This window comes from Marmota monax, unplaced genomic scaffold (genome assembly GCF_021218885.2).
Source record: "Marmota monax isolate L192 unplaced genomic scaffold, Marmota_monax_Labrador192_F-V1.1 WCK01_AAM20220418_F8-fsc00207, whole genome shotgun sequence".
In the NCBI taxonomy this organism is placed as follows: domain Eukaryota; kingdom Metazoa; phylum Chordata; class Mammalia; order Rodentia; family Sciuridae; genus Marmota; species Marmota monax.
In genome coordinates, this window is record NW_026692713.1 from 2,365,969 (window position 1) to 2,392,937 (window position 26,969).

General features: G+C 50.0%; 1 protein-coding gene across 3 annotated transcripts; it reads right to left on the minus strand.

The window, feature by feature from the left end:
- Positions 1-687: 687 nt before the first annotated feature.
- Ogdhl (oxoglutarate dehydrogenase L) lies at positions 688-26,766 on the minus strand. 3 transcript variants are annotated; one of them, XM_058580007.1, is made up of 24 exons: positions 26,707-26,766; positions 24,360-24,425; positions 23,485-23,689; positions 21,633-21,797; positions 17,792-17,894; positions 17,265-17,380; positions 16,738-16,892; positions 15,747-15,893; positions 15,027-15,117; positions 12,348-12,527; positions 11,861-11,989; positions 10,224-10,403; positions 9,709-9,861; positions 9,056-9,158; positions 8,444-8,572; positions 7,283-7,433; positions 6,015-6,142; positions 4,994-5,172; positions 4,431-4,502; positions 4,186-4,311; positions 4,002-4,074; positions 2,510-2,673; positions 2,182-2,336; positions 688-1,410 (listed from the first exon to the last, which is right to left on the minus strand). In XM_058580007.1, the coding sequence occupies exons 3-24, from the start codon at positions 23,686-23,688 to the stop codon at positions 1,287-1,289; spliced, it is 3,027 nt and encodes a 1,008-aa protein (XP_058435990.1). In that variant the 5' UTR covers position 23,689; positions 24,360-24,425; positions 26,707-26,766; the 3' UTR covers positions 688-1,286. The 3 variants fall into 3 exon arrangements, with proteins under 3 accessions (XP_058435990.1, XP_046302703.1, XP_058435991.1); XM_046446747.2 differs by having other exon boundaries at positions 26,616-26,710; XM_058580008.1 differs by lacking the exons at positions 17,265-17,380; positions 17,792-17,894 and having other exon boundaries at positions 26,616-26,710.
- Between the last annotated feature and the right edge of the window lie 203 nt (positions 26,767-26,969).

The following is a 26,969-nucleotide window of genomic DNA, read 5'->3' on the forward strand; positions in this document are numbered from 1 at the left end:
CCTGGATTTGAGGCTGACAGCACTTAACAGTCCCCGGCCTAACCTTAGTTTCTTTCTCTGTGTTGCCCCATGCCAACCCCCTGGTTAGTATTTCTGGGTCTTCTCTAGGGGGACTCATCTCCCTTTAGTTCTCATATAGGACTCATCTTTCTTAATACCATTTCATTCAGGGAGCCTTCTCTGACTCCCACAGCACTCTGTACTTACCTCCAGCATAAACCCTAACTCAGAATTAAACCACTTGCATTGGACTGAGGGTGCAGTTCAATAGTAGAGTGTGTGCACAGGGCCTTGAGTTTGACCCCAGCACCCAAAATAAATAAATAAATAAAAATAAAAATAAAAAATTGCATCTACCTAGCTGAATTTCTGAGTTTGAAGAGCTAGCACACCTCAGTGCCGAGCATCTAACAAAGAGAAAGTACTCTGGGAAGGGGATAAGTAAACAAATGACTTGTAGAAAGCAGAATGTCTCTGTGCTTCAGCTCCCCAGCATCTTGGTGGGAAGCAAAGCCAACAGAAGCTGGATAGGGATGAAGCCAAAGACTTGCAAACAATGCCTTGTGCTTGGAGGAAAATCTGTCCTCTACATGTTTATCTTTTTCTTTCTCCCCACTCCCCACCCAGAATGCACCAAAATGCTCCTCCCTTGATTTTACAACATGAAATGAAAACAGCAAATCTCTCTTAGGCATTTTTTATTATTATTATTATTATTATTTGGTTTTCTACTTTGGTACACATGAGCTGTGGCTGCATCTCACACTGAAGCTGACATACCTTTAGGACACGCCCCATAAAACAGAGCATACATAAGTCACCTGGCATGGTTTTGCTTCACCTGCTTGTTATTGCTGAAATCTCCATGTCTAAGAGCATAAAAGCGAACTTCCTTTTGCATCTACAGATGAACATGGATAGGGTGAGTGGCATCCAAGTCTGCCAGGATGGGAGTGACACAAGGACTGCTGTTGGCTGTTTTGAGACATGAACAACACAGATGGGGAAATAACACAAAAGCTTCCGGAAAGCTTGGGGAAACTGAGGGAATACTCTAGAATTATATCCTTTCTATCAGACCCCTCTGACTTTCTCAGTCCTACAGATTCTGAAATAAACATGAAGGCCAAAGTTGGTATAGTACCGAAGCCAGCAGTGCTACTCTTTGGCCTCAATCGCTACATAAGAATGGTTGGTCCTGGGGCACCAAGTAGTCCTTCCCCCTCTCAGGCCTCCTAAATCCCCAATTGATCCCACAGCAAGACCCAGGTAGGCCTTGACTAACTCTAGAATGTCTTGCCCTCGAAGGCCTGAAGGTTGAAGGCAGTATCCAGAAACTTCTTCAGTGACACCAGGTGTGCATTCCTGTTTCCAGTGGCTGGTGCAGCTGCTGGGTCACGGCCCACATACCTGGAGGAGAGACAGCTAAGGGGAGGGGTGGGCCTGGCCTCAGCCCACACTCACCCCAGGACTATAGGGCACACATCTGAGGAGAGCTGGCTTAGCTATGGGAACTGTCTGGACACCACTCCCAGTGAGCTGAGGGCCTGGGGCAAACTCAGCTACCCAGCTATAGGACAGGGAGGAGAAACTGCCCTCTCTATGTCACTAGATCTGCCCATGAAGAAAACAAATGGGTTAAACTTAAAGGCTTTGGGGACAAACACACTTTTGACTTAGAGTTTCTCATACCCCTTTACCATCTTCCCAAAGACAAGTGATGCCAATGTTAAGCACTGAGCAGCTACTATGTGCCATGCACCTCAGAGGGCTAATCTGTCCATGGGGTCTAAGCCTATCATCATCCTGCTGCAGAGACAAAGAGTTCACAGAGTCTACATAAGGAAGCTAGGCTCAATGGATGGAGGTTTGAGACATGTAGAAAGTTCTGTAATTCAGCTCTGGCTACAGAACAAAAACAAAGGTCTACTCTGTATAAAGGTGGTATTGCTGATGCTCCATCCCTGAGGGGAAGCTAACCCACCACAGTCAGAACACATGGAGCCAGCAGGGACTACAGGGCTCAACTCCCAGGTTTTCAAATGTGGCTCAAAGAATAAAGGCCAGTTCCAAGTAGCACGGCCAATGGGACAGGCAGGGACAGGATGGGGTCATCAAGCCCAGAGCCACAGGCAGTCCCAAAAGAAGCAAGGGTAGGTATTGGTCCTCCAAGTATTGTACCATATGGGGCGAGTGTGGCCAAGGATGGTCATGAAGCGTGGGCTGATGTAGTCATAATATCCCATGTTCTTGTGTTCCTCCTGACACCACACCAGCTCCACTCCTGGGTACTTCTCTGCCTCCTGCTTGATCAGATCAAAGGGGAACGGAGAGATCTGAGGAAGCAAGGACAAATGGGGCACAGATGAGGGGAAGTGTGCCCAGGGCTCCCAAGACAGGAGCCATCCTTCAACAGGCCCTCCCAGCCCTGCCTGGTACGTTGCCCAGAGCTGGGGGCTGGCGAGTCAATCTTGCTTGTTTCTCTAATCACTAGAAGAGTTTGGCACACCTGTTCCAGGCGTGTGATGGCCACCTGCTCCTCCAGACCCTGGCTGATGCGTTCCTTCACCAGATCGTAGTACACCTTTCCCGTGCAGAAGATGAGCCGCCGCACCTGTTCAGGAGCCCGTGCTGCAGCCCCATCTTCAGGAATTACTCGTTGGAAGGTGGTCCCTGGGGACCAATATGGCATGGCAGTGACATGAGCACACAGAGAAAGAAGCACACACAGAGAAGCTCCTAAAAGATCCCCAACATCCCCAGGCTCTCCCTAGCTGCTGAGTCTAACCCCAGGCTTAGGCCTGTGGTTATAACTGGCAACTCTTGATCCAAAAGTTAGAGCAAGGGACAGAGGACACTATGAGATATCACAAGGACAGGGGTGGAAATGGAGCTGTAGCCATAAGCAGAACCCTGGGAGCATCAATATTTAAGATGCTGGTTATTAGGAGTACAGGCCCCTGCAGGAGACTGATCTGATGGCATCATCATTTGTCCAAGACCTGCTACCTCCAGTGGTGCCCACTCCCTGCATGACAGCCCATTCACCACACTGGATGACGAGTAGCTACTGAGAGGCCACTGTGCCCTCTTTTCCCCTCAGACCTGCAGTACAGCCCCCATCTTGAAGCCCTATCCATTTTTCCTGCCAGAGGTCACACCATGTGCCAGATCAAGCAGGTTGCAAAACCTTTCAGGAAGCTGCTACAGTGTCCCCGCATCACTGCATCCCAGGTGAGGACACTGAGGCAGACAGGTTAACTGCAGCCAGTCCCACAGGAGAAGGGTCAGCACCAGCTGATCAGACCAGGTGGTCCAGTCCCATTGCAGGAGCTGTGAACTACCCACTTTAGCCATCTTCCCACACTGGAGGGAACACCCAGACACAGGGGAAAAACCAATTCCTGTCCATGCCACTAAGGCCCTTTATGGCCAGTTGGTGCTTCTTCTATTTACCAAGGGGGTTCTACTCTGCCAACCTCAGTGCCTTATACCTGCTTCTCCCTGATTCTCTACGGAATCACATCTCAAGTTCAGCACTGGTCTTCCATGTGCTTCCTCTAACCCCCCAGGTCAGTAAGACTGAGAGCTCCTGGAGGGGGACCCAGGCCAGCAATGTGTGTTTGGTTCATGAGTGAAAAGATGGATTAATGAATGAATGACAATGCACAGCAAACTAGGCAGCACTCCACTGGCCTCCCACCTCTAAGCAACCTTGGCAGAGCCAGGTCAGCCTTGCTGGTGGCTAAGGAGGATGGATAGCACACACCTCTAGCCCTACAGCTCGCTCCATACAAGTGACCAGAGCTGGCCACAGTGCCAACCTCCCAACCCCATGGCCTGTGGGGACCAGGAGAAGAGCTATTAGAGGGCTGACAGAGCCCCAGACAGAAAGGAAAACAGAAGAACCCCAGAAGCAGATGCCACGCACGGGCCACTGGGCCCCACGTAGGCCATCTCCCCAGTGCAGGCCACCCAACACTGCTAGGCTTGGCACATACCGGACACCATCTGGTCAAAGCTGGACCTTGCCTCTGGATGCCTCAGCAGAGATTTGGGTGTGAAGATGATCAGCTGGAAGGGAAACACATGCCCAGCGATCATCTGTCCCCACCTGTCCAGGGCTTCCCACATTCAACCCTCGTACTGAAAAGGTGCTACGGGGGCAGGCACAATTCAGCTCACCGGCTTGCGGAAGGGCAGCAGGATCTGCCGGCGCAGCACATGGAAGTAGCTGGCTGGCGTGGAGCAGTTCACCACGATCCAGTTGCAGTCGTAGAGCTGGCTCACCTCGAAGTCCTCAGTGAACACCTGCAAAGGCCAGGAGGAGGCCACTGGTGACTGGAGGAAGTCACATGCTGCACCCACACCCTGGCCCCCCAAGGCCCAACAGGGTGGCCCCCATCCTGGGGGATGGTAGGAGCACTCACTGGGTAGGCATCAGAGTCATCATTACTCATCTGCAAGAACCTCTCCGGTCTTGCTGAGGAATGCTCAGGCCCCTGAAAGCAAATAAGAGATAGCCAAGGTGACCTACACAGGGCACACCTGGCCCCGCTGGGACCCCAGGCCTGAGGGAAGTGCCCTCACTATGGAGCTTGAACCACAAGGAAAAACCAGGAATGTGAGGCAAGAGCAGGCAGGGCATTTGCAGAGGGGATCCACCCAGGGCCAGCATGTGTGAGCGTGCAGGGAGGCAGGAAGAGGTAATAAGTTACACTTTCTCAGTGCTGCCACTGAGTGAGCGAGCACTTCTGTCAGGACTCATCTTGAAAGAAACCCAGGAGGCAGACACACAGACAGGGAGGTGAGAGACTGACAGGGTAAGACCTCATGCCAGAAAGGGGTAGGTTCATCCCTGTCTTGGCCTTTCCCTTCCCTCCCCATAAGGCAGATCCCTGTGCTCCAGGGCCATAGAAGGCAGAAACCCCTCCACCCTGCAATGGGCCAAGGATCTCCCCACCAGAGCCCACCTAGCCACCACAGCCCTCACCATGCCCTCCATGCCATGGGGCAGAAGCAGCACAATGCCGTTATGCCGCACCCACTTGGCCTGGCCAGTGCTGATGAACTGGTCGATGATGCACTGGGCTGTGTTGTGGAAGTCACCAAACTGAGCCTCCCAGAGAACCAGGGCATTGGGGCTGGCCATGGCGTAGCCCAGCTCAAAACCTAAAGAGAAGACACCAAGATAGGGCTTGCTGCATACTGTCACCAAACAGCAGTCAGACCAGTGAAACCCAGCCTTCCTACCCAAGTTCATCCTTCCCGAGAAGCCAGAAAGAACCCAGGGGTTCCTTGGGACTCAAAGGCCAGGATGTGTCTTCTGGAAGCTGGCAACATGCACGTCACCTTCATCTCATATATCATACATGGCCAGGTTTAGCTTTATCTAGCCCAGGAGCTAAGGCCAAAGATACCTGGGAGGTAGCAGAAACCATATGCCAAGAACTACCCAAAAATGTGTGCAGAGATGCGGATGAGGAAGGGGAGGAATTGGCCCAGAGGCATCTCCCTAGAGTGGGTGGCTAAACTCTGGGAAGAGGAGTGAGGGAAGAAGCATGCTAGCCAATGGCTGAGCTGAGGGAAACATATATAGCAGACACAGGGGAGCCAGAGCCCATGGAAGGGACCTCAGTACAGGATTCCTGGGGTGCAGGGCAGAGGAGGCAAGATGGGACTCAGGAACATGGACGCAGCAGGGCCAGTCAGTAGCCATGTCCCATAATGGACTCTACTGGGCTTTCTGTCCCAGCCCACCAAGGCTGGTGTCCAGGGAAGGGGCTCTGGTGTATAAAGTCCCCTTCCACACAAGGCAAGCAAGGCTCTCCAACTGGGATCCCTGAGGGGACCAGATAGGACAGAATCTCATCTCCCACATGTCCCCAGTAGGGGGCAGCCCAGTACCTGCCCCCTCAGGAGTCTCTGAGCTCTGCAGCCCTCCCAGGCCATAACCCTGGCTCCCTCCCAGCTTCTCTCTCGTCCCCAGCTATCTCAGGGCCTGCCTAACCCACCAAGGACTCCATATTCCGAGAGGGAGCTGTTGCACACGGTGTAGGGGGCCTGGTCAGGCCACAGATGGTTCATAGGGACACACGTCCTCCGGTCAACTTCCTGGTCGTGGAGAACATGGTGCCGGTGACTGGGGAGACAGACCAGGAAAGGGACAGAGGGCAGGAGGGCTGGCACCAATTCCAAAGCAGGGGAGCTTGGGCAGCCGGAGGCAGGCAAGCCTTCATCAATACCCCACGAAACCTGAAGGGTCCCGTAGGATGTTGACACCAAGACAGCTGCCACAGTCCCTCCCCCTACAACTCCCTCCCCTGCCTGCCCCTGGCCTGCCCACTGCCCACACACTGCACCAGGGGGTTGGGAGCAAGATTTTCAAGTCATGGCACCTCCCTGAGTTTCAGCTTCTCACTCACAGAGAGACCCGATGAGATTTGCCCTGCTGACCTCCCAAAAGCAAGGAAGAACCTGAGATCCCAGGAGGCCACACCTCTGGGGCACTGTTCTGCTGTTACCTTGCTGACTCCTCTGCTACCTCACCTGCCCTGTCCAACCTCTAAGGAGGCAGGAACTGCTGTGCAGGACCTGAGGCTGATACCTAAAGAGGACCACCTGGCTGAACCCTGGCAAGGGCCAATGTGCAGCCAAGGGGCAGCAAAGCAGCTGCCTAGGTCCCTGGCTAGAGCAAAGCCAGCAGAGATGAGCAACCAGAACAAGAGCAAGATAGCTGGTTGAATTCTGCAAGCCACATCAGCATGACATGCCAACATGGCACTGAGTAAGGGTGTGAAACAGCTGGGGGCCCAAATCAGGAAAATGTGATGTTGACGATTGTAAGTGTGAGATCCAACAAGCAAGATAGGGAAGGCTGGTCTGACCGCAGTTCATCAAAAAATAAAAATAAAGAATCCTAGGACCAGAGATGACCACCAGACCACTAGATATGAGTCACCATCTTGGGCTAAGAAATCAGCTCTGCATAGCTGCTGCAGGGGAATCAGAGAGAAGTCAGCAGCCCTCTGATTACTGGGCCTTGGCTGGGGGTTGTGGCTGCGAATGGGATTAGCTGTGAAAACCTCAGCTAGACAAGGGAGTCTTCCTTGGGTCCTCAGACCAGGTCCAGGAAGAAGACGAAAGGCCAGCCCCTCATCCAGATCTCCTGTGCTGACCCTGGGATACCCCAAACATTGCTGAGCAATGAGCTCCCCTATGGGTTCTATAGGAACATGACCAATGCCCAGGGATTGGGACCCAGAACCTACCCTGCCCTTACCTGAACGTGCCTCTCTCCACATCCTGTCCACTGAGCCGCACATGGATGCCGTCTTTCAGCAAGGAGCCAAAGGCCATGTACTCTGCCAACGCCCAGTCCACTGTCCGTTTCTTGGTCATGTCTGCACGGCCACGCAGGATGCGAGAGAGGCCTGCAGAAGGGAAGGGGGTCTGAGGGCCTCCGGAGCCTGACAACTATTCTGGGACAGCTGAAGCAAAGGTCCTGGGGTAAGTGTTTAGTGTAAAAACAGGGTACTGGCAAGCTGCAGGAGGGCCTAGTGCCAGCCCCCAACTCCAGCTTCTAGCCAGTACAATAGGCCAACCTGAAACAGCCAACCCCTCTCTGTGGGAACAAGGAGCCAGTCCCAGATACTCATGCACTGAGTCAGGATTCTTCACAGCAACCCTACAGGGAGGAGTGTCCCACTCTCCAGGTGAGGAGACTGAGGCTCAGAGGAGGGAAGTCATGAACTCAAGATCACATGCCTAGCAAGAGACTTAGGATTGAGTCTGGTACATGTACAAACACCCTGTGCTGTGCACAGAGAGGAGCACTCACATCATCAGCAGGTACCCCAGGATGCCTGGCTTCTATGCACATTGTGAGGGAGCTCCCTTAAAACTCTAATGGGCTGGTCAGAAGGTATGCAGTTACCCTATTACAGTTGTAGTGGCCCTACAGCTGCCACAGCATCCAAACGCAAGGGGTGTGCTAGCCAGGCTTATTAGCCAGGGATTTGTGGGGTTGACCTCAGGCATCTGCCCATGCCAGCAGCAGGCCCACATCCTTCCTGCCAGCAGAGTCCTGGCCCCACCACCTCCTCCATGGAAGCCCCTGCTTCTCTGCTCCTCTGCCTGGCCAAGGTCATGTTCCCCAGCAACTGTGTTTGGAAAACCCCAAAGTGCCCAATATGAGACTGGTCCCTGGCATGGAGCTGCAATGGCATCCACATGTGCTCAACTCCCTACACCCACCATGAAAGGAGCTACGATCAAGGGCACCCCAGAGGCACAAATGGGACTTCAGGAGCAGAGCAAACCCACCAAGGGCTCAGCAAGGACATTCCATGCAGTCTCCCTTGTTGTCCCAACCCACCTCCCTACAGGGCATGATGTTAGGTCTGGGTCAATGACTGCACTGGAGACCACATAGCACCCTCACCTGTGTGGATCTTAAAGTCCTCCAAGGGCACAGAGCTGGCCACATTGCCAATGTGGGTCAGCACGTCCTCAGGGATGCCTGTGGTGGGGCACGTCATGCTCTTGGGCTCCCCATCCACGTTGAAGAAGCCTGAGAACGACAGAGACTGTTCACATTTGGATAGCAAAAGGCTCTGATGTCCCTGGTCAGCCTGCTATCCCAGGACTAAGGGGCCTATGGCTTCCTTACCCACACTGGCTGGCTCTGGACCATCTGTGGGACTTACCACAGCTGAAGAGCCACAGCTGTACTCCTATACCTGCCCCACACTTTCTACAGGGCCTGGGTCACATCTGACCCAGCCCTGCCCCTCCAGGGAAGCCCTCTGAGCTCCCCACCAGCAACCCTTCCTTTCCAGGTAGCACACGTGACCACTAGCTATACATGGTCACCCCTCTGCCCCAACCTACCCTGACCTGCAGGAATGGGGCCCCCACAGCCTGGGGGTGTGCAGGATACAACCTCAGCGTCTAGCTGGGCAGTGACTGCTTTTACCCAAGGCCATTTCAGTCCTGTCCCTGTACCAGAACTCAAGGCTCAGGTGGATCACTGAGCCATACACCACTAACTCACCAGGCCAAGGAGAGTCCAGCCAGTGCTTGATATGAAGGATTTTTTTATCCTTGGATCTTCCATATGCCTCCTCGCAAATCCGGTCATATTTGGCAATCTCTTCCTGGAATCAGGATAAAGATATGGATGGAGGCAGCAGTGCCCAGGGCAGTCAGAGGCTCCATCTGCCCAGACTCATAAGCCCTGGTCCCTTCATCAAGTTCTAGAATTCTCTGCCTCCTGGCTTGTAGGAACCTCATGGCTATAGCCAGGCCTTGTGGGCCTGCTGTATGCTCAGTAAGGGGCTTGAGGGAAGAACCAGGAAAGACTTCACAGCCCTTGCTCTGAGTTCCCTGAAGATGGAAGGACCAACATGTCTATAGATGATTTGGGGGAAGAACCCAATTCAGGGATCCCTCTATAGGAAGCCTCCTGGGAATCTTGCCTGAAACTGGGCTTCTCCTGCATCATGGCACCTGCTGCACCCTACCCGGCTGTAACTGTGTACTTAGTTCTCTGTGCACTTTGTTAACCAGGGACTCTTGGGGACAAGGACCACATTGACTACTTCTTTAAACCCTCTGTGCCCAGTACTGAGTTGGTGACATCTGTAACGACTCCAAGGTTCCCACCCAGTTCTATCTGAGACTTGTTCCCAGTGTCCATGTACCTACCTCAAACTCCTGCAGGGTGACTGTTCCCTCAGCAATGAGCTTATCTGCATACTTCTTCAGCACCGGCACCTGTCTGTGTATCTGCTTATACATGAGCGGCTGTGTGAACATGGGCTCGTCCATCTCATTGTGGCCACGCCGCCGGTAACAAACCTGTAGGGGAAGCTGGGGGCTCAGTCCCTGCCCAGGCTGTGTGCTCAGCAGTCACTACAAAACAGGGTCACATCCAGGCAGGGCAGACTCTGAAGCTCTCGAAAGCACCCATTATCACCTATCACTAAACAAATGTCCCATGCCCAGGACTTTGCACACAGATAGCTCTTAGTGGCACTAAACCTGTCTAAAAAGCAGTCCTAGCCCTTAGTGCTGAAGGTTCGGAAGACCTGGTCTGCCTTGCATGGTGGGATCAGGCCACTCACTCCTGCCTTGGCCTTAGCACCCCAAACCCATCAGGCCTGCTTAGCATTGCTAGGAGGAGCCATCACCCTGCCTTGGCCTCAGTCCCCAAGACCCACCAGGTCCACAACGACATCTTTGTTGAAGGTGTTCCTCCACTCAGCTGCCACACTGCACACATATATCACAGCCTCTGGGTCATCTGCATTCACATGGAAGATGGGTGCATTGACCACTCGGGCCACATCAGTGGGGTATGGTGAGGAGCGGGCCATTCGGGGGTCTGTGGTGAAGCCAATCTGTAGGAGCAGAAGGAACCAACAGCATCTCTTTATTATTATTATTTAGTAATAGTAATGAGTACCTGGGACAGCAGGCATGTGCCACTGCACCCAATGGTTCCCTTTTTTTGTTTTGTAGTGCTGGGGATGAATCCAGGGCCTGGTGCATGCCAGGCAAGCACTCTACCACTGAGCTACACGCCGAGCCCCAGTTTCTAGAGACCCAGTGGGTCAAGAAACTGGGTTGGAGGGTCCAACCAGTTGGAGGGTACCTAAAATATAGGACATGAAGCATAATAGCGAACAGCCCCACAGTCAGACATGACAGCAGCGCCCACAGGGACAACAGAGCACCAGTAGAGCTACGCTTGCTTCTTTTTCCATCCATCACTTCTCTATGTTAGTAGTGAGGAACACAGGCCTGGAAAAACCCAGCGTGCCAGCAAGTGACTGTACAAGTTTGGATAACGAACTTCAATTCCCTAAGCCTCAGTGTCCTCATCTATCAAAAGGGCTCATTAAATTCCTGCCTGCAGGTTTACCCAAGGAAGATCCAATGGCATTGTAAATAAGGCAGTTAATGCTCTAAGCTCATAGATGAACCCTTATTAATCACAGCTGCCTTCAAGAAAAGGCAGGTGACACTGTGATCTGAGACCAACTTGCTCAGGTGAAGCTAAAGGTAACATCTTGTTACACACAGCCTCCATATTGTATTCCTTTCAACGTTCTCTGTACTAAGTACAGTTGTCCCTTGGTATCTGTGGGGGACTGGTTCCAGGACCCTCTCAGGAAAATCTTTGGACACTCAAAGTCACTTAAATAAACTGGCATCATATTTGTGTGTGACCTACACGTATCTTCCTGTATTCTTTAAATCATCTCTAAATAACTTATAATACCCATGTCAATGCTGTGTAAATACTTGTTATACTGTATTGTTTAGGAAACAATGACAAGAAAAAACCATGTACATGTTCTGTACAGGTTTAATTTTTCCTCAAAATTTTTTTTTCTGGTACTGGGGATTAAACCCAGGGTTTCATGCACTGAGCTACATCCTCATCCTTCTTTTTATTTTATTTTAAGACAGGGTCTCGCTAAGTTTCCCAGACTGGCTTCAAACTTGCAATCCTCCTGCCTCAGCCTCCTGAGTAGCTGAGATTACAGGTGTGTGACACTGTATTGGCCCAGCCACAATTATTTGTGCTTCAGTTGGCTAAACCTGTGGATGCAGAACAGAAGGCCAAATACACACACATACACATACATGTGTGCACACAAATGTATCTACCAATTTCATAGACCAGGACATGTGGGCTGGGGATCAGGTACTTTGCCTGAGACTGCATGCCAGTAAGTGGCAGGGCAGTGAGACAGTGGGATGACAGCCAGGGTATCTCACTGTTCCCACCAAACCACCACCTAGATCTCCAGTGACAGGTATATGGCCTGGCATGAAGCCCACCCCTTACCTGGTTGTTGACAACGACGTGCACAGTGCCATTGGTGGTGTAAGAAGGCAGGTCACTCAGGTGGAAGGTCTCATACACCACACCCTGTCCAGCAAAGGCAGCATCCCCATGGACAAGGATGGACATGACCTGCAGTACAGGGTGTGAGCCAGCAGGGCCTATGCCCCAGGATGTGCAGTGTCCCTGACTCCTCTACCATGAAGACCCAGGGCCCAGGACCTCTTTGTCCAGCCTCTTAAGGCCCAGGTCCCCAGAGGCCCACCCATCGGGCCCCAGCATCTAGCCCCCCAGGGCCCAAGTCCCAGAGCATAATCCCTCAGGGACTAGCCCTCACAGGACACTCCCCAACCTCTTGGGGTCAAGATGTCCAAGCCTAGGTCCTTGGAGTCCAGGTCATCTGAGCCCAAGTTCCAGAACTAGTCCCCTATAGCCCCACCCTTGGGACCTGACCCTCAGAGAACACCTTCAGGCCTAGCTAGGAGCATACCTTCTTGCCTTGGGCATCCCCGCGGTAGAACTGTTCTGCCTTGGTCTTCCCCTGTACAACAGGGTCCACAGCTTCCAGATGGGAGGGGTTGGCCACCAGTGACAATGTGATGTTCCTATTGGTGACGCGGTTGATCCTCTCATGGTACATGCCCAGGTGGTATTTGACATCCCCAGAGCCCTGAAGGTCAAGGTAGAACATGATGAACCTATCCCCACCCCATGCCAAACAGGTTGAGGGAGATGAAGACACTCAAGCCCACGCTGGGCTGGGACATTACCTGGCTTCTGTTTCCTCTGAAGTCTATGCTGTCTCTGAACCATCTCTCTTTCTGGTCACACTGCCTTTCTTGCACTTCTAGACTAGCTAAAGCAGAAAGGTAGGCTCCTCCTGGGGCTTGGAGCCCTGAGCCACTTTCTCATAAGAGCCCCCTCTACATTATCAACTATCATCCTCTCAACCTAAATGACCACAGCATGGGAAAGGATAAAGGCATCAAGAAGAAGGGCCATCAAGAGGTAGTGACCACAGAGAATGAAGAGCAGCTCATAACAGAGCTAAGTCCATATACCAGGCCTCTAGGAAAACACCAGAACTGAATCCCTTCCTCACTCCTCACACCAAAGTAATCAAAGCCATAGCAGTATTGAGGTAAACAAGACGTATCTTACAATATGGGAGTAAGGGAAGGTTTACTTTCTAAATGATATTCAAAGTCCAGAAATCATAAGAGAGCTAAAAAGGAATTAACTTGTCATGGGTGGGAGAAGCAAATACAGGCACATGCTAGGGAGAAAACAATCAAGCTGAGGAAAATACTTACAAGACAAGTGTAGGCAAAGGGCTGGTATCCTCAAAGTGCAAAGTGCTTTTACAAATCAATAAGATAAAACCCAAAAAGCCCTACCTATAGAGTGAAAACCAGGACAGAGAATTTACAGAACAAAAAGTATAAATGGTTCAAAAACATATGAAAAGATATTCAATAGAGTTCATAACAAAGATATGTCTAAATGAAATCATTTTGATATTTATATTGGCAAAGACAGAAAGATCCAAGAGTGTATGTGAGGACAGGGGCACAGCAGGCATACACCATGTCTGCAAGCTCCCCAGAGGGTCATATGATCCTACCTCCTTAGCTTTGGCCACTGCATTTCTCAGACACCATATAACCAATGTACTCATTTGTACATGTGCAGGGACACTCATTACAATGACCTAATGCCCTTGCAGGGGACACTGTAGCTTTAAGAAGCCTGGGGTGTCACACACGTGCTGGTATAAAACAATGACAACCTTGTATGTGGGGACAACAAGGTGCCAGTGGCATCACAGGCTGCTCCCGTGGCCTTCTACAAATAAGGCTGTAATGGAGTAACTGTGTTTGTGTCTGAATGGAACATTCTGGAAGCACATACCTCAGAACAAACATAAGCACACACACAAAAACTGGCCAAAGGAATGGGGTCTCACAGAGGAAACGTTCTCATTGTGTAAACTTTTTTTAAGCAATGCTCATATTTCTTTTGTAATTTACCTTTTTAAAAAAATAGTGCTCATATTTTTTTCAATAAAAAATTTAGAAATTCTTTAAAAACTTCTCCTCAATCAAGTTTTACAGCGTACACATGCACACACACCACCAACACCATGATCATCTCTTCATTTCCTCACAACCACAGTGGAGCAGGTGCTTTTATCCCAGTTTTACAAAGGAAAAAAATGAGGCTTAGAGAGTTCAAGGTGCTTGAGTAAAATGAACAGGACTTTGGAAAAACCCTGGGCTGGGAGCCAGCAGATGTAGATTCTGGATCTTATTCAGGTACAATGTACTCAATGTCCTTGGGGCAGTCATTTATTGTGACTTATTTCAACAAACCAAGCACCTGTGGAACTGGATACTGGGGCTTTAAAGGCAAGGTTCTTATCCTCATCCTAGAGGGGAAAATAGATATGCAACTTGATATGCATGCATGCAGATACAGACAGACAGACACACATGACAGGCTGAAGAAAGCCAGAGACTAGTACTGAGGGCAAATGAACACAGAGGCTTCAGGGGAGGGAGGGACAGGCTCACCCAGAAGACTAGCAGTGCCACCAAAAGGAGAAACAAGCAGGACTTTGAACGAGGCAGAGGGCAGAGGAAAGGGGGAAAGCAACGGGGACTGAGGGGCTAGCATGGCCACGGCTGGGTGTGCAGCATGTACAATACACATGCCAGCTAGGAGCAGGTGGGAATAGGAAAGCATGTCCTTGGCTGACCCCCACAGGCAACTTTCTGACCTCCCAAGACTCTCCTGGGCAAACAAACAAGTGAGGGGGCCCTTCCAGGCTGATGGACAGGACTTGGGGACAGAGGCACACACATAAGCCGAAGTGAGCAACTTCTGTAAAATCCTTGCATTTCTCTGGGCCTCAGTTTCCCTAGCTAGAAAACAGGAGGTTGGCCCAGATTATCAGAGGGCCCTCCTAGCTATCTCATGACAGCACTTGTTCCCAACAGCCTTAGAGATCAAATATTGCAGCAAATAACGCAGCCTCTCTCCCACTCTTCTCCACTTCTGTCCATGTCAAGTTTTATTTCACCTGTAAGCTCTCAGCCCAGCCTTTCCCTATTCCATCTCCTAAATACCAGATCCTCTCAGGGACACAGTAACCAGGGCATGCACCCACCTCATCTGCTGCCTCCAGCTTGGGGTCAAACTGGCAAAAGATCTGCTCCAGGTCCTTGCGGATCACATTGGCCAGCACATTCAACCTGCCCCTGGAACCAGAGAGGGCTTGGTTATTACCTGACACCAATGCCACTTTCCCCCACTGGTCCAGCAACATCATTCTCCTTTGTATACCTGGGACCTAACAGAATCAGGTGAGGGGGGGAATCCGCCCTAGTAGTGCCTCGTCCCACAGACTCTGGTCATACAAACTGCTGGTGAAGAAGCTTTCCAAATTTTCATCAAGGTCAAGGGAGACATGCAGTCACTTTATAGCTGGGATAGTCACCTTCATCTCACCTTCCCTCTAGGAAATGCCAACCCAGGGCCACCTATTCAGGTCCTGCCTTCACCTCCTTGGGATGTGCCCTCCACTTGATGTCCACAGGAACTTCAAGAAGCACAATGCATATCTTTACAAAATTCTGCCCCTCCCAAGAACTATAGCAACATAGTCAGAGGAAAGGGAGTCTCAGAGCACCTGACTAGTCCCCAGCCCCATGTGCTTTGGCCAAGTACCTGGCTCTTCATAGAATGAAGTCAGACCTAGGGTCTCTGAGAAGCTACCAGGCTGATGGCCTTTACCCAAAGACCCTACCAACACCCTCATTTTCCATCTCATCCCTTCCTGAGCCTGGAAAACGGACAAAGCTAACGACAGAAAAGAAGGCAGCCCCACCTGTGTGGCATCCCCAGGATGACGTTCTCGATCCCCATCTCACTGGATTTGTCAATGATAGTCTTAAGGGCAGGGATCATGACCTCACAGCCTTCCAGGCCAAACCGCTTCTCTGAGGACCACTTCCGGGCCAGGAAATCTTCAAACCTGCTTGGGGAAAAGGGAAGGGGAGGGATGGAGAGGGACAGGGGTGGAGCTCATGGGACTTTTCATTAGCAACAGGAGCTGGGTGCCCAGGACAAAGGAAGAGCAAAGTCATCTTCTTACTATATGATCTAGTACTCACCCCTACAGAGCACACCACTCCCACCCAGAAAGGAGCACAAGGTCAGGGCAGGCTGAGGGTCCTGCCAGGTCACCAAAGACTCCTGCCCATACCTTCCCAGATGCCACCTCTCTCCTCTTCACAACCCAACTTCCCCAACAGGCCACCCTCCACCTGCTCTCTGCCACTACTCTCCTGCCCACACTGCCAAGTACTCTCTCCCCAAGACCTCAAAGACCACCTCCCCAGCAGAATTCAGAATCCAGCCACATCTCACCTCTCAGAAAGTCCCTTGGCACCCAACACCTGGGCCAGGTGCTTTTCTAAGCCCTGCATCCATGGGAGGACCTAGTTTCTGAGACCTCAGTCAGGAAGTCACCTCCACACACCATAAGACACCACTATAATCATTTCACACTGGGGACAGCTTTCTGCCCAAACATTCTGACAGCCACATCAAGTTACTTCTGCCCTTCTTCAGAGTGTCCCCTGCTACCATGCTTTCCTGGAGTCCTACTCCTTCCTACCTGCCTAGCTCTTTCCTGGACCAGCTCTTGGCCAAACTAAGTGAGCACCTGTTTCCAAAGCTCTAAGGGCTCCCCACTGCCAGCAGAGGAGGCCAATCCAGTCCTGCCTTTCCTTGCCAGGCACCTCCTTGTTTCCTACTTGAGGCCAAGAGCAGGCCCCTCCAACTACACTGGGCAATCCATCTGGGGTGGTACTAACCTCATGGAGCGCACAAGCCGGGCCAGCAGGGTTCGCTTCTCCTCACTGGAGAACTGCATCACACCGGGGGTCTCAAATTTCTGCCGAATCCACTGGCACTGCTCAACATCATTAATGAACATGAACTCCAGGCCAATGTGCTGGCAATAGGTAGTCTAGGAGGACAGGAAGGATTTTTTGTGTGGGGGGGGGGCAGGGGTAACCAGGGATTGAACTCAGGGACACTTGGTCACTGAGCCATCCCCAGCCCTTATTTTGTCTTTTATTTAGAGACAAGGTTTCACTGAGTTGCTTAGCACCTCGCTTTTGCTGAGGTTGTCTTTGAACTCGTGGTCCTCCTGCCTCAGCTTCCCGAGCTGCTGGGATTACAGGCATGCACCACCACACCCAGCCCAGAAAGAGTCTTAATGGGAAGCCAGGAACAGGGACAACTGCCCTGGCATCTGGAACAGAAAAGGTAGAGAGGGCTGTCCCTCTCTCCTCAGATGCTCCAGAGAGTTCCATTGGATACACATGCCTGGGCTCACCTCCAGGCGCCGGATGATCTCCCGCAGAGAGAGGGTGTTTTCAGAGCCCCCAATAAAGGTGGTCGTGGGAAGCTGGAACTCTTTATCCAGGTCAGCCTCCCGCAGGTCATAAAATGCTGGGGAAGGAGCCCCAAATAGCAGAGAGGGAGAAAGAGGGAGGTCAGGCCCAAGAGGAAGGGCAGCATCCCCAGACCTCCTCAGACCTCCTTCCAGGTCTAGCCTGGAAGTTCATAAACTGTCTGTTTGCAAGCAGGAGGTGAGAGTTAGAGCACATCTGTTACCATGAGAATGGGCTTAGACAAATCCCTCTTGCTTTCTGGGCAGTGTACCAGCTAGAGAAAATAGGAACACATCCCTCTCAGGGATACATACAGCAGATGAGTAAGGGTCAGAAGGAGCTAATTGGACCGAGAAGCAGTGGGCTCACACTGCCCTATAGGGCATAAGACCCCTCCACGCCCAATGGGCCACAAGCACCAGCTTGATCAGTCACTGCCAGGGCAACAGGGAAGGGTTGCCATGCTCACCCAACTTATCAATGGTTGTGATCAAGTCAGAAGGCACAAATGAGTCCAGGTCTGCATCCAGAATGCCCAGGGGATCCAGCTGGGCCACATGGTGGCCCCGGATCTGGGAAGAGGGAAAAGGGCAATGCCAGGCTGGGTCTCAGCTAAGCAGACCTTCACCTAGAGTGATGTTCAGAGCCCCAGCCCCTCACTCTCAGCTTCAGGATTTCAAGTTTCCCCAGATCTCCCAGGTTTCATAATGCGGTTGTCTATGAGACCTCAGCATCAGCCACCAAGGTGGTACCAGCTCACCTGTTTAAAGGTACAATATACAGCTAGGAAAAATAGAAAAATACCTATACACAAATATACACACTATAGTTCTATTAGTAACTGTGAAATTCTAGAAATTTCCCAACGATTCATCAACAGGTGTCTAGCATATGGACAAAGGAAATCCAAACAGGGGAGTACTATAGATCTGTAAAAAGAATGAGGAGGCAGGCACAGTGGTGCATGCCTGTAATCCCACTGGCTCAGGAAGCTGAGGCAGGAGGATCACAACTTCAGAGCCAGCCTCAGCAACTTGGCAAGGCCCTAAGAAACTCAGTGAGACCCTGTCTCTAAATAAAATACAAGATAGGGGGGCTGGGGTTGTGGCTCAGCAGTAGAGCACTCACCTAGCACATATGAGGTGCTGGGTTCGATCCTCAGCCCCACATTAAAAAAAAAAAAAGTATTGTGTCTGACTGTAACTAAAAAACTATTAAAAAATAAACTTAAAAAATCATGTTTTAAAAATAAATAAATAAGATAAAATACAAAAATAGGACTGGGGATGTGCCTCAGTGGTTAAGTATCCTTGAGTTCAATCCTTGGTACCAAAAAAAAAAAAAAAAGGAATGAGGAAATCCCTTTCTGCTCATATGAGTTAGTCTCCACAAAATACTATTAAGAAAAGCAAAATTCTATAAGTGTGTATGGTGAATCACCCATTATCCAAGAAAGAGGACATTCCAGTAAAAATATGCACTTGTGTATGAACATATAAACATATGCATCAGAAGAATAAAATCACAAAATAAGAAAACCATAAAATAAGAAAAAATTATTATCTATAGGGATAAAACAAAATGGGAAAGAGTGCTAGAAGCCAGACTTTTAAGAATATATCTTGCTTTGAAGATTTGACTTTGGAACATTACACAATGTTATAAAGCAAAATCCAGCTTTAAAAACTGAAAGTAAAATGAAACAAATGAATAAAGATATCCACTTAGTGGCATAAATATACAGAGAAGAACTATTCTAATTACCTAATGGAATATTCCCTGAAGACAAACAGAACTACAGGGGAAAAAGTCATAAACTCCTTTCTATAACCAACCAGTAGTAGCAGAGTTTGCATTATTATTCTAAGACTATTGCATGTGGGTTGTAGGAAAATCAAATAAGCCATTGTGCTGGCATCTTTCAGAACATCTATTTTTGGCATCTTTGGAAGGAGATGGTGCCATAAGATTGATGAGGTCAAGGACAAATCCTGAGTCCTGCATTTGAAGTACAAAGACACATCAGTATAAATTTACAGCACATGTTATCTTTCTAAACACACACACACACACACACACACATTTCCTAGCTCTGACCACTGAAATCACCAAATCAATTCCAGTGAACATTTTGAACTCCACAGAGACTTAGATGATTCTAGGGCTGAGTAGAAATGTATAATCTGAACTTTGGCATCTTGTTCTACCAGAAAGCAAAGGTGTGCTAAACAGTTAGGGCTGAGAATATGGACACTTCCGAAGCAACCATATGTATAATATCTGCAACTAATTGAAATATGTTTAAATTTGTGCATTCATGTGATACAAAAAAAAAAAAAAGGAAAAGCCTTCATCGGTCCCCTTTGAAGAATATAATTTTCATATTTTTGGAAATCAGTCAATACAAAACAAACACTGAGCCTTTCTTTTTTTTTTGGGGGGGGGGATGGTGAGTGGTGGATACTGGAGATAGAACCCAGGGACATTTTACCACTGAGCTACTTACCCAGCCCTTTTTATATTATATTTTGTGACAGAGCTTTGCTAAGTTATTGAGGCTAGCTTTGAACTTGTGATCCTCCTGCATCAGCCTCCCAAGTCATTAAGATTACAGGACTGTGCCACTCTGCCTTTCTTAGACAATGTTTATCTCCCAATAAACCAGGTGGACAAAGGGATTTTCTCCTGGTAGAATATGTCAGGTAATAAACAAGGAAAGATAGAATGAGAACAATATTCATTAGTAATTCCTAATGAATTAATGGATCTAAGAAATTATTACGCATGGCTATTCACTGCTGAAGAAGTATAGGGCCACAGCTCTCCTGGAAGGAACTCACCCATGTCAGGCACAAGAGGCTGGGGCCTGCAGCCACCCTGCTTCTCCACCTTAGATAGACCTTTACTAGTAAATACAGTCACAATGTCTGAATCCAGGGGCTAGAATATAAGTCCCTCAAGCAGCACTCTGGAGGTTATTGTATTTAATACAGTTTTGCACTCCATGTGCTTCATTGTCAAAGTCAATTGTTAGATCACTTTCTGCTTCTTTCAACCAGCCAGAAAAACACAATGTGTATTGAGCATCCCTTATCCAAAATGCTTAGGATCAGAAGTGTTTGGGATTTCAGGGTTTTTGTTTTGTTTTTTCTTTTTTTGGAATGTTTCCATGTATGTAATGAGATATCTTGGGAATGGGACACATGTCTAAACATAAAATTAATTTATATTTCAAATATACAGGACCTAAAAATGATTTTGAAGAACATTGTAGTGTCTATGTTTTGACAGACCCATCAGATGAGGTCAGGTGTGGAATTTTCCAGTTGTGGTGTCATGTTGATGCCCAAATAGTTTAAGATTTTGGAGTATTTTAGATTCCTTGGATTAATGATGCTCAACCAATACAAGCAGTTGCTGTTTGCTTGGTTGGCCACAGTCAATGAGTCTTCAGGCCAGTGAGGGGGCCCAACCTGCTCACCTTCCTTCTTCCATCCAGGACAACTGGTGCACAGGGAAATTACTTCCCTCCCATACAGGGCTTTTCATTCAGAGCAATCATTTCCATTTGCTAATGCATCTTTGCTCCCAAGCCCTTGTAGCAGCTTGCTGCTCCCTCCCACGGAGTCTCTGCCCAGACATCTAGGATCCCCTAGCATCACCCTCTGCATGTCAAGTTTCCCTTACAAAATGCCTCCTGCCACCAGTTCCCACAGAAATCCCCAATGATTACACTTGTTATGGCATGAATGCCCAGAACAGCATCTAATTAGCCCTGTTCAGTCAATACCAAGATTACAGATCACCAGAACTCTCTGACAGAGGAGCCCAGACTGGGGACCCCACACAGGAAAGCCAAGGTCTCCAGAATGTGCAGCTGGTGGGGAAGAACTGTTTACTGGAACTATTCATTCATTCCACAAATGCTAATGAAGCACCTGCTGAATATCAGTCCCTGTCCTCTTGGACCCAGTCCTGATGAGAAAACAGACATTAACTATGGTTAATGCACTTACCTCTCATTCAGATGAGTGGAATTGATTACTTACTAAGTATTCCTCTAGGTACTGAGGGCCTGGTGTGGGAAAGACAGACAACATTCCAGAAGACAGATGACAAGCCACCAAATCAGTATGCACAAAAATAACCCAGTGCTCTGAATGATAAGTGACAATGACTAGCCAGAGGAGCAGATGGTATTTGGTAGCAAACTTCAAGAAGGGCTTTCTCAGAAGACACTGGAGCCAAGTGAGACTCTTTCCCTCAGCACCCAGCCAAGTCCCAGGAGCCTCCTTGTTGGCTGTCCGTACCTGGTAGGCCCGGATGAGGGACTGCACAGCCAGGTGGTCCTCTACCAGTTTGCTGGTCCGGCCAGAGACTGTGGGCCTGCTCTCAGGGATGACAGAGGGAAGCTGTGGTTGAGCAGAGCCAGATGAGGCTTCCTCACTGGCTTTCCGGAAGAAGCTGTCCCAGGACTGGGCAGGGAAGAAAGCAAGAACACAGCCAGTTTAGTGCCTGGGAAGACTCAGGGGTGACCCAGTTTGGGTCCCAGGGAGCATCCTTGGGGACCACAGCTCTCAGGGTCTTCTCAGGGCTCTGCTTCACAGACCCTTCTCAGCTAGCTGAGGCCCCCTCACCTAGAGCCCATTTCTTCTCAGGACTTGGTTTGATGTGGTGGGGGCAGAGGAGGTTATAAGTTGTGGCTCAGGGGCTTCAGTTGTGAGAGCAGTTGTGACATGCCTTCACCCACTGGTTTAAAGAGATCCTTCTAGAAGGCAGTGTGGCAAGCAGACACTCTACACATTCATGGCTCTTTTTTTGAGCCAGCAATTCTGCTGTTAGCAATTTACTCCACAGGCGTTGCACAAGTATGTGCACTAGATATATACACAAGGATGTTCCCTGCAGGGCTGTGATTTACAAAAACAACCTAAATGACTATCAACAGGAAAATGGCTAAACAAATCAATTTTAGAATCTGGAGGATTATGCAGTGTTAAAAAATATGAAAGTGCATTCATTATTGTGGATGTGGAATATCACCAAAAAGATATGTTCTATGGAAAACAAAGCAGAAGAGGATATGTGGCTTGCTACTCATGTAGAAGCAAAATCAGATGCGCCTATACACAGGCACTTCTATCAGTTTTCCAGGAGAACATGTAAAATTGTTTTCCTCTGCTCACTTCCATACAATGCCAGTGGCAGAATCAACTGGAACAACCTCTGTGGAAAGCAATTTAACAATACTCACCAAAAAATCACACACACAGATAATCTTGGAACCAACCTTTCCACTTTGGGAAATCTTTTCTATAGATAGCTACAACATACAAGAGTATGTACCACAGCACTCTTCATGACAACCAGGCTGGAAGTGAACCAGATATCTGTTATTGGGGACAGGGAGGGCATACCCACACAAGATAATACTATGCAGCTAGAAAAAAGCACAAGAAGACTATTCACATACTGACATGGAAAGATGTGGAGACAGATTGCCAAATGAAAAAAGCAAGAAGCAAAACAGCATTTTTATGTACAACTTTTGTGTAAAAGGGGGACAAAATCCAATTATGTCTGCAGTAAGTTTATGTAAAGAAAGTTAAGGAAATGGGGTGAAAAGGATCTGATCAGCTGGTGATGGACTGGAAGAGTGTTTTTCTGGGGCTTTTCATATTGCTTGGCTCTGGATCATGTGACTGTTCACTTTCCTTTGAAAAATGTGAGTGAAGGGGAGAGAAAGCAAGTTCACTTTTCACCCTGCTATCTGATTGACTTCTTTTTAACCATCAAATGGTATTTGTTTTATTTGATCATGTACCTATAAACATTTATTGGCCTAATTCCACATGAGAGGGTATCTGAAGACAGTACAGCATATTAGTGGGGCAGTGAATGCCTCAGGTATGGCTGAACAGGCACTATCAGGATCTCTAGAGCAAGACCTCTTCCCCCAGCCAGTTCATCAGCAGGAAGGCATGAAGTTGTCCTCTTCTACATGAAGACAGACCCTTTAACAAACAGGGACAGTTGAGGATCTGAGAAGTAAAGAAACTCATCCAAGATCACACAGCAAGCAGACTGCTTCTCTCCACTACCCCCAACACAATAGGCCCCAGAGACTTCCCTCCCACTCGGCAGGCAAGGTGCAGTGCCAACCTTGTGAACACTCTGTGGGTTTTCCAACCAGGCGAAGTACATCTCTTCCATGTAACTGGAGCCACCTCCACCTTTGCTTCCAGGGAAGGTGGCTGGTGACCCAGAAGACCTGCCACGCCAGTTGAACACTGAGATGTCCCGTGCAGCCAGGAACCTCGTGGCTTGTGCCCCGAACAGGGATGGCAGCAGCCTTAGCTGACTCATTCTGGATATAGATGATGAAGAAGAGGTGTAAACCATAGAACCAAGATAGGGGAAGGCTTTGAAAACCATGTGCTCACTCATCAGCACCTCTCAGTCCCATGGGGGCAGCAGGGAGTGGGTTGGGGGCTGGACCAGGCTATAAGATAGAGGTAAATGAGATAATCTTCCAACCCCCTGGGTTCATTGTCTAGCAGGAAGGCCCAGCTCAGTAAACCTCATTAAGAGACACTGAACATCCATAAGCCCAGCCCTGCTGGGCCCTACTCATCCCAACCCAGCTCCTCCTTTGCCCTAGTCCAACCACTGCCTGGATACTGAATAGGACTTGCTAATGTATAGAGAGCCCTGGCCCGTGAGGGGTGTGCAGAACCAGAACTACCCCACCAGGGCCCCCAAGGTAGGGAGAAGACTACTTACTGCCCCTTCCAAGGCTCAGCAACCCAGAAAACACACATTCTGCGGCATAATGGTTACCAGGTCCTGCCTATGCTGGACCCTGAGCCAATGTCCCTGAAGGCATGCTCTACCACCAGGTTTCCTCCACCCTCACCTCCACACATCCCTTCTATTCGCTCCACCAGCCACTAGAAGCCCACTGCCTGGACTTTATAAAAGGGCTCAACTTCCACTGCAGGGTAGGATATGGTCCTCCCACCTCCTAGCAAACTCACATGAGCCAGAGGGGAGGGTCTCTTCAATCAAGGAAGAGCGGGTTCCTCATGTAATCAGCAACAAGTCTAAACAGTAGAAAAATTAAAAACTCAAAAATATTGAGTGAATTTAGTAGGGCTCTAAGTCCCAAGTTCCTCAAGTTTCCCTCCCACATGCTCAGCTCCCAAAGTTTTGGGCTGTGTGCCCACCACCATCAGCCACTATGGCCAGGCCCTACAGTGAGGGCCCCCTGGGGCTGGCTCTCCCTAGAGCAGCATCTCTCCAAGGCACTGACTCAAGGGTCAGATAGTTGGGGGTCGCAACCCCTGCTCTGACTGGCAAATGTGGGGCTGCACCAGCCCAGCCTGCCACCAGGCCCAGGATCTCCTGGCCTGGAGTACCACAAGATCCCAAACAACTCGGAAGTTTTATTGTCCCTGTTCCACACACAGCAAAGGAAACTAGGCACTAAGACCATCCATTCTGAAAATTTAAAAAAAGAGTAGACTATTAGGAAGCACTGGTCCTGAAGCAGTCACAGTACTCACTTGATCCTCTCAGCATACCACTGTGGGCCCCTGTCAGCCCCACTTTATAAACAGGAAAACTGAGGAAGAAGAGGCTATGCTGGTGACAGGGCCTGTGTCTTCCTAATGTAGAATCAAGATGTCACCCCAGATTTCTCTTATGGGCAATGTACTTTCCACTGGCTGAAGCTGCTTCTGCTGACAGCCCAAGCCCCACCCCCATAGGGAATAGGAGAACTCAGGCCAGAATGGAACAAAGCCTGGCTGTATCCAGCCTGGCCCGTGTGGGAACACCGAGTTTTAAGAACACTGAACACTGGGGCAGCTGATGGACACTGACGTGGCCTTCACCCAGTTGGGCAGGCAGGTAGCCAGCATACCACTTAAGCTCCTACCCAAGGAAGGCTTGCAGACCCAGGAGCCCTAGAACATTCAATATCTACAGCCAGAGCCCCAGCCAGCCTTGCCAGGCCCTACTCACACTGTATAAGGCAGTGGCAAGCAGTTGAGAGTCAGACACCTTGTGCGGTCCCTGCCAACTAGAAGAGTTGTGTGGGGCAACTCCTGGGGTTGTCCCCCCCACCTCCCGGACAGTGTCACCAACCCAATCTCAGAAACACAACTGCAGACACCCCTACCACTAAGGCTCCCACATACAAGATCCTGTCCAGGTGCCTAGGTGAGAGTTGCTTCCTAATGTACCCCTTGTAAAAATCAGCTAACAGAAGTCAGAAGAGGGGTTCTTCCCAAGACCTCAAAGCTAGGAAGCATTCTTTTGTTCCCTCTTTATGCTCTGAGAATTGGATGGGCTTTGCTCAGGAATAAACCTCAACTCTAGCTTGCTGGACCCAAGAGAAAGCAGGTGTGTGTGTGTGTGTGTGGGGGGGGGTGTTTCTTTGCCAGAGAGTAAGGGCCTAAAATAAAGCCCAGAAGTGGGAAAAGGTGAGGAGGGGCTGCACAGTAGGGCTTGGGCTTCTTTGGGGAACTGAGACCATAGTTAAAACCATCTTTAAGGATGGAAGGGGGTGTTAGAGTAGGGCCCTCTGGGATCAGTTAAAGCCTAGGTTGCCTGCTGGGGCCTCAAGGTTATCGCCCCACCCCCTCCATCTCCCAGAGGATGGGAAAGACTTCCATGTTGGCTTCGTCCACTTCCTCAGGTCAGTTCAGCCTCTAGAAACCTCAGTTTTCTTGTCTGGGAACTGAGATCGCAGTTAAAACCGTCTATAAGGATCCTACCCCATGAGGCCCTGGGACTTCAAACTCCCTGAATTTCCCAATAGGCACACAACACTGGACCCTTCCCAACCTTGGTGTGACCCTTGGCGGTCCTGGCTGCATGGGAGGGCACTGAGCAGCAAGCCTCTCCCCAGGTCATGAAAGGTAAAGAAAGTAGTCTGTAGCCCTTGGACCCAGGAGCCCAGCGCTGATGCCTGAAACCCTACTATTGGCGCGTCGCTCCTTTACACGAAATTCTGTACTCGCCAGATCTAACGCGCGAAAAAGGTTGGGGGTCCTCCAGAAGGCCACGGTAAGCCAAGGGCGGAGGCAAGGTCACGTTCTATTTCTCCCTTACTTCCGCCTCCACTCGACACCCCCCCACCCCCACCCCCGCGCACCCGACAGGGCCCGGCTCAGGACAGCCGGCAGCGACTCCCCAGGACCAGGGAGACTGGATCTGAGGCGCCTGTCCCCCAACACAGCCCAAGAGATGGCGCAGGGACCAGGAAGGGGACGCGCAACCGCGCTCACCGGGTGGGCGGGGGTCGGCGCTGCAGCGCGGTCCGGAGGCTGCAGGTCATGGGGCTGTGCAATGGGGTGCAGGGAACGCAGTGCCAATTACCTGGGTCACGTGACGCAGCCGCCCGCGAGTGCGCGCCCCTGAGACTTCTCGCGTCGTGACGTCTCCACTGACGCCCCGCCCAATCCCTGCCCTGCGGCTGTCGCTGTCCGCGGTGCTGACTGCCCAGCTCCGAGGCCACCTGTGGCTAGCGGAGTGAAGAACAGCCAGACGGCAGAATCAAAAGGAGGCTCATAATGGCTGAGTGAACCGAGTCACTGCTGAGCCCCTCAAACCCAGTACTGTCTAAATTTAAGAAGAAATGT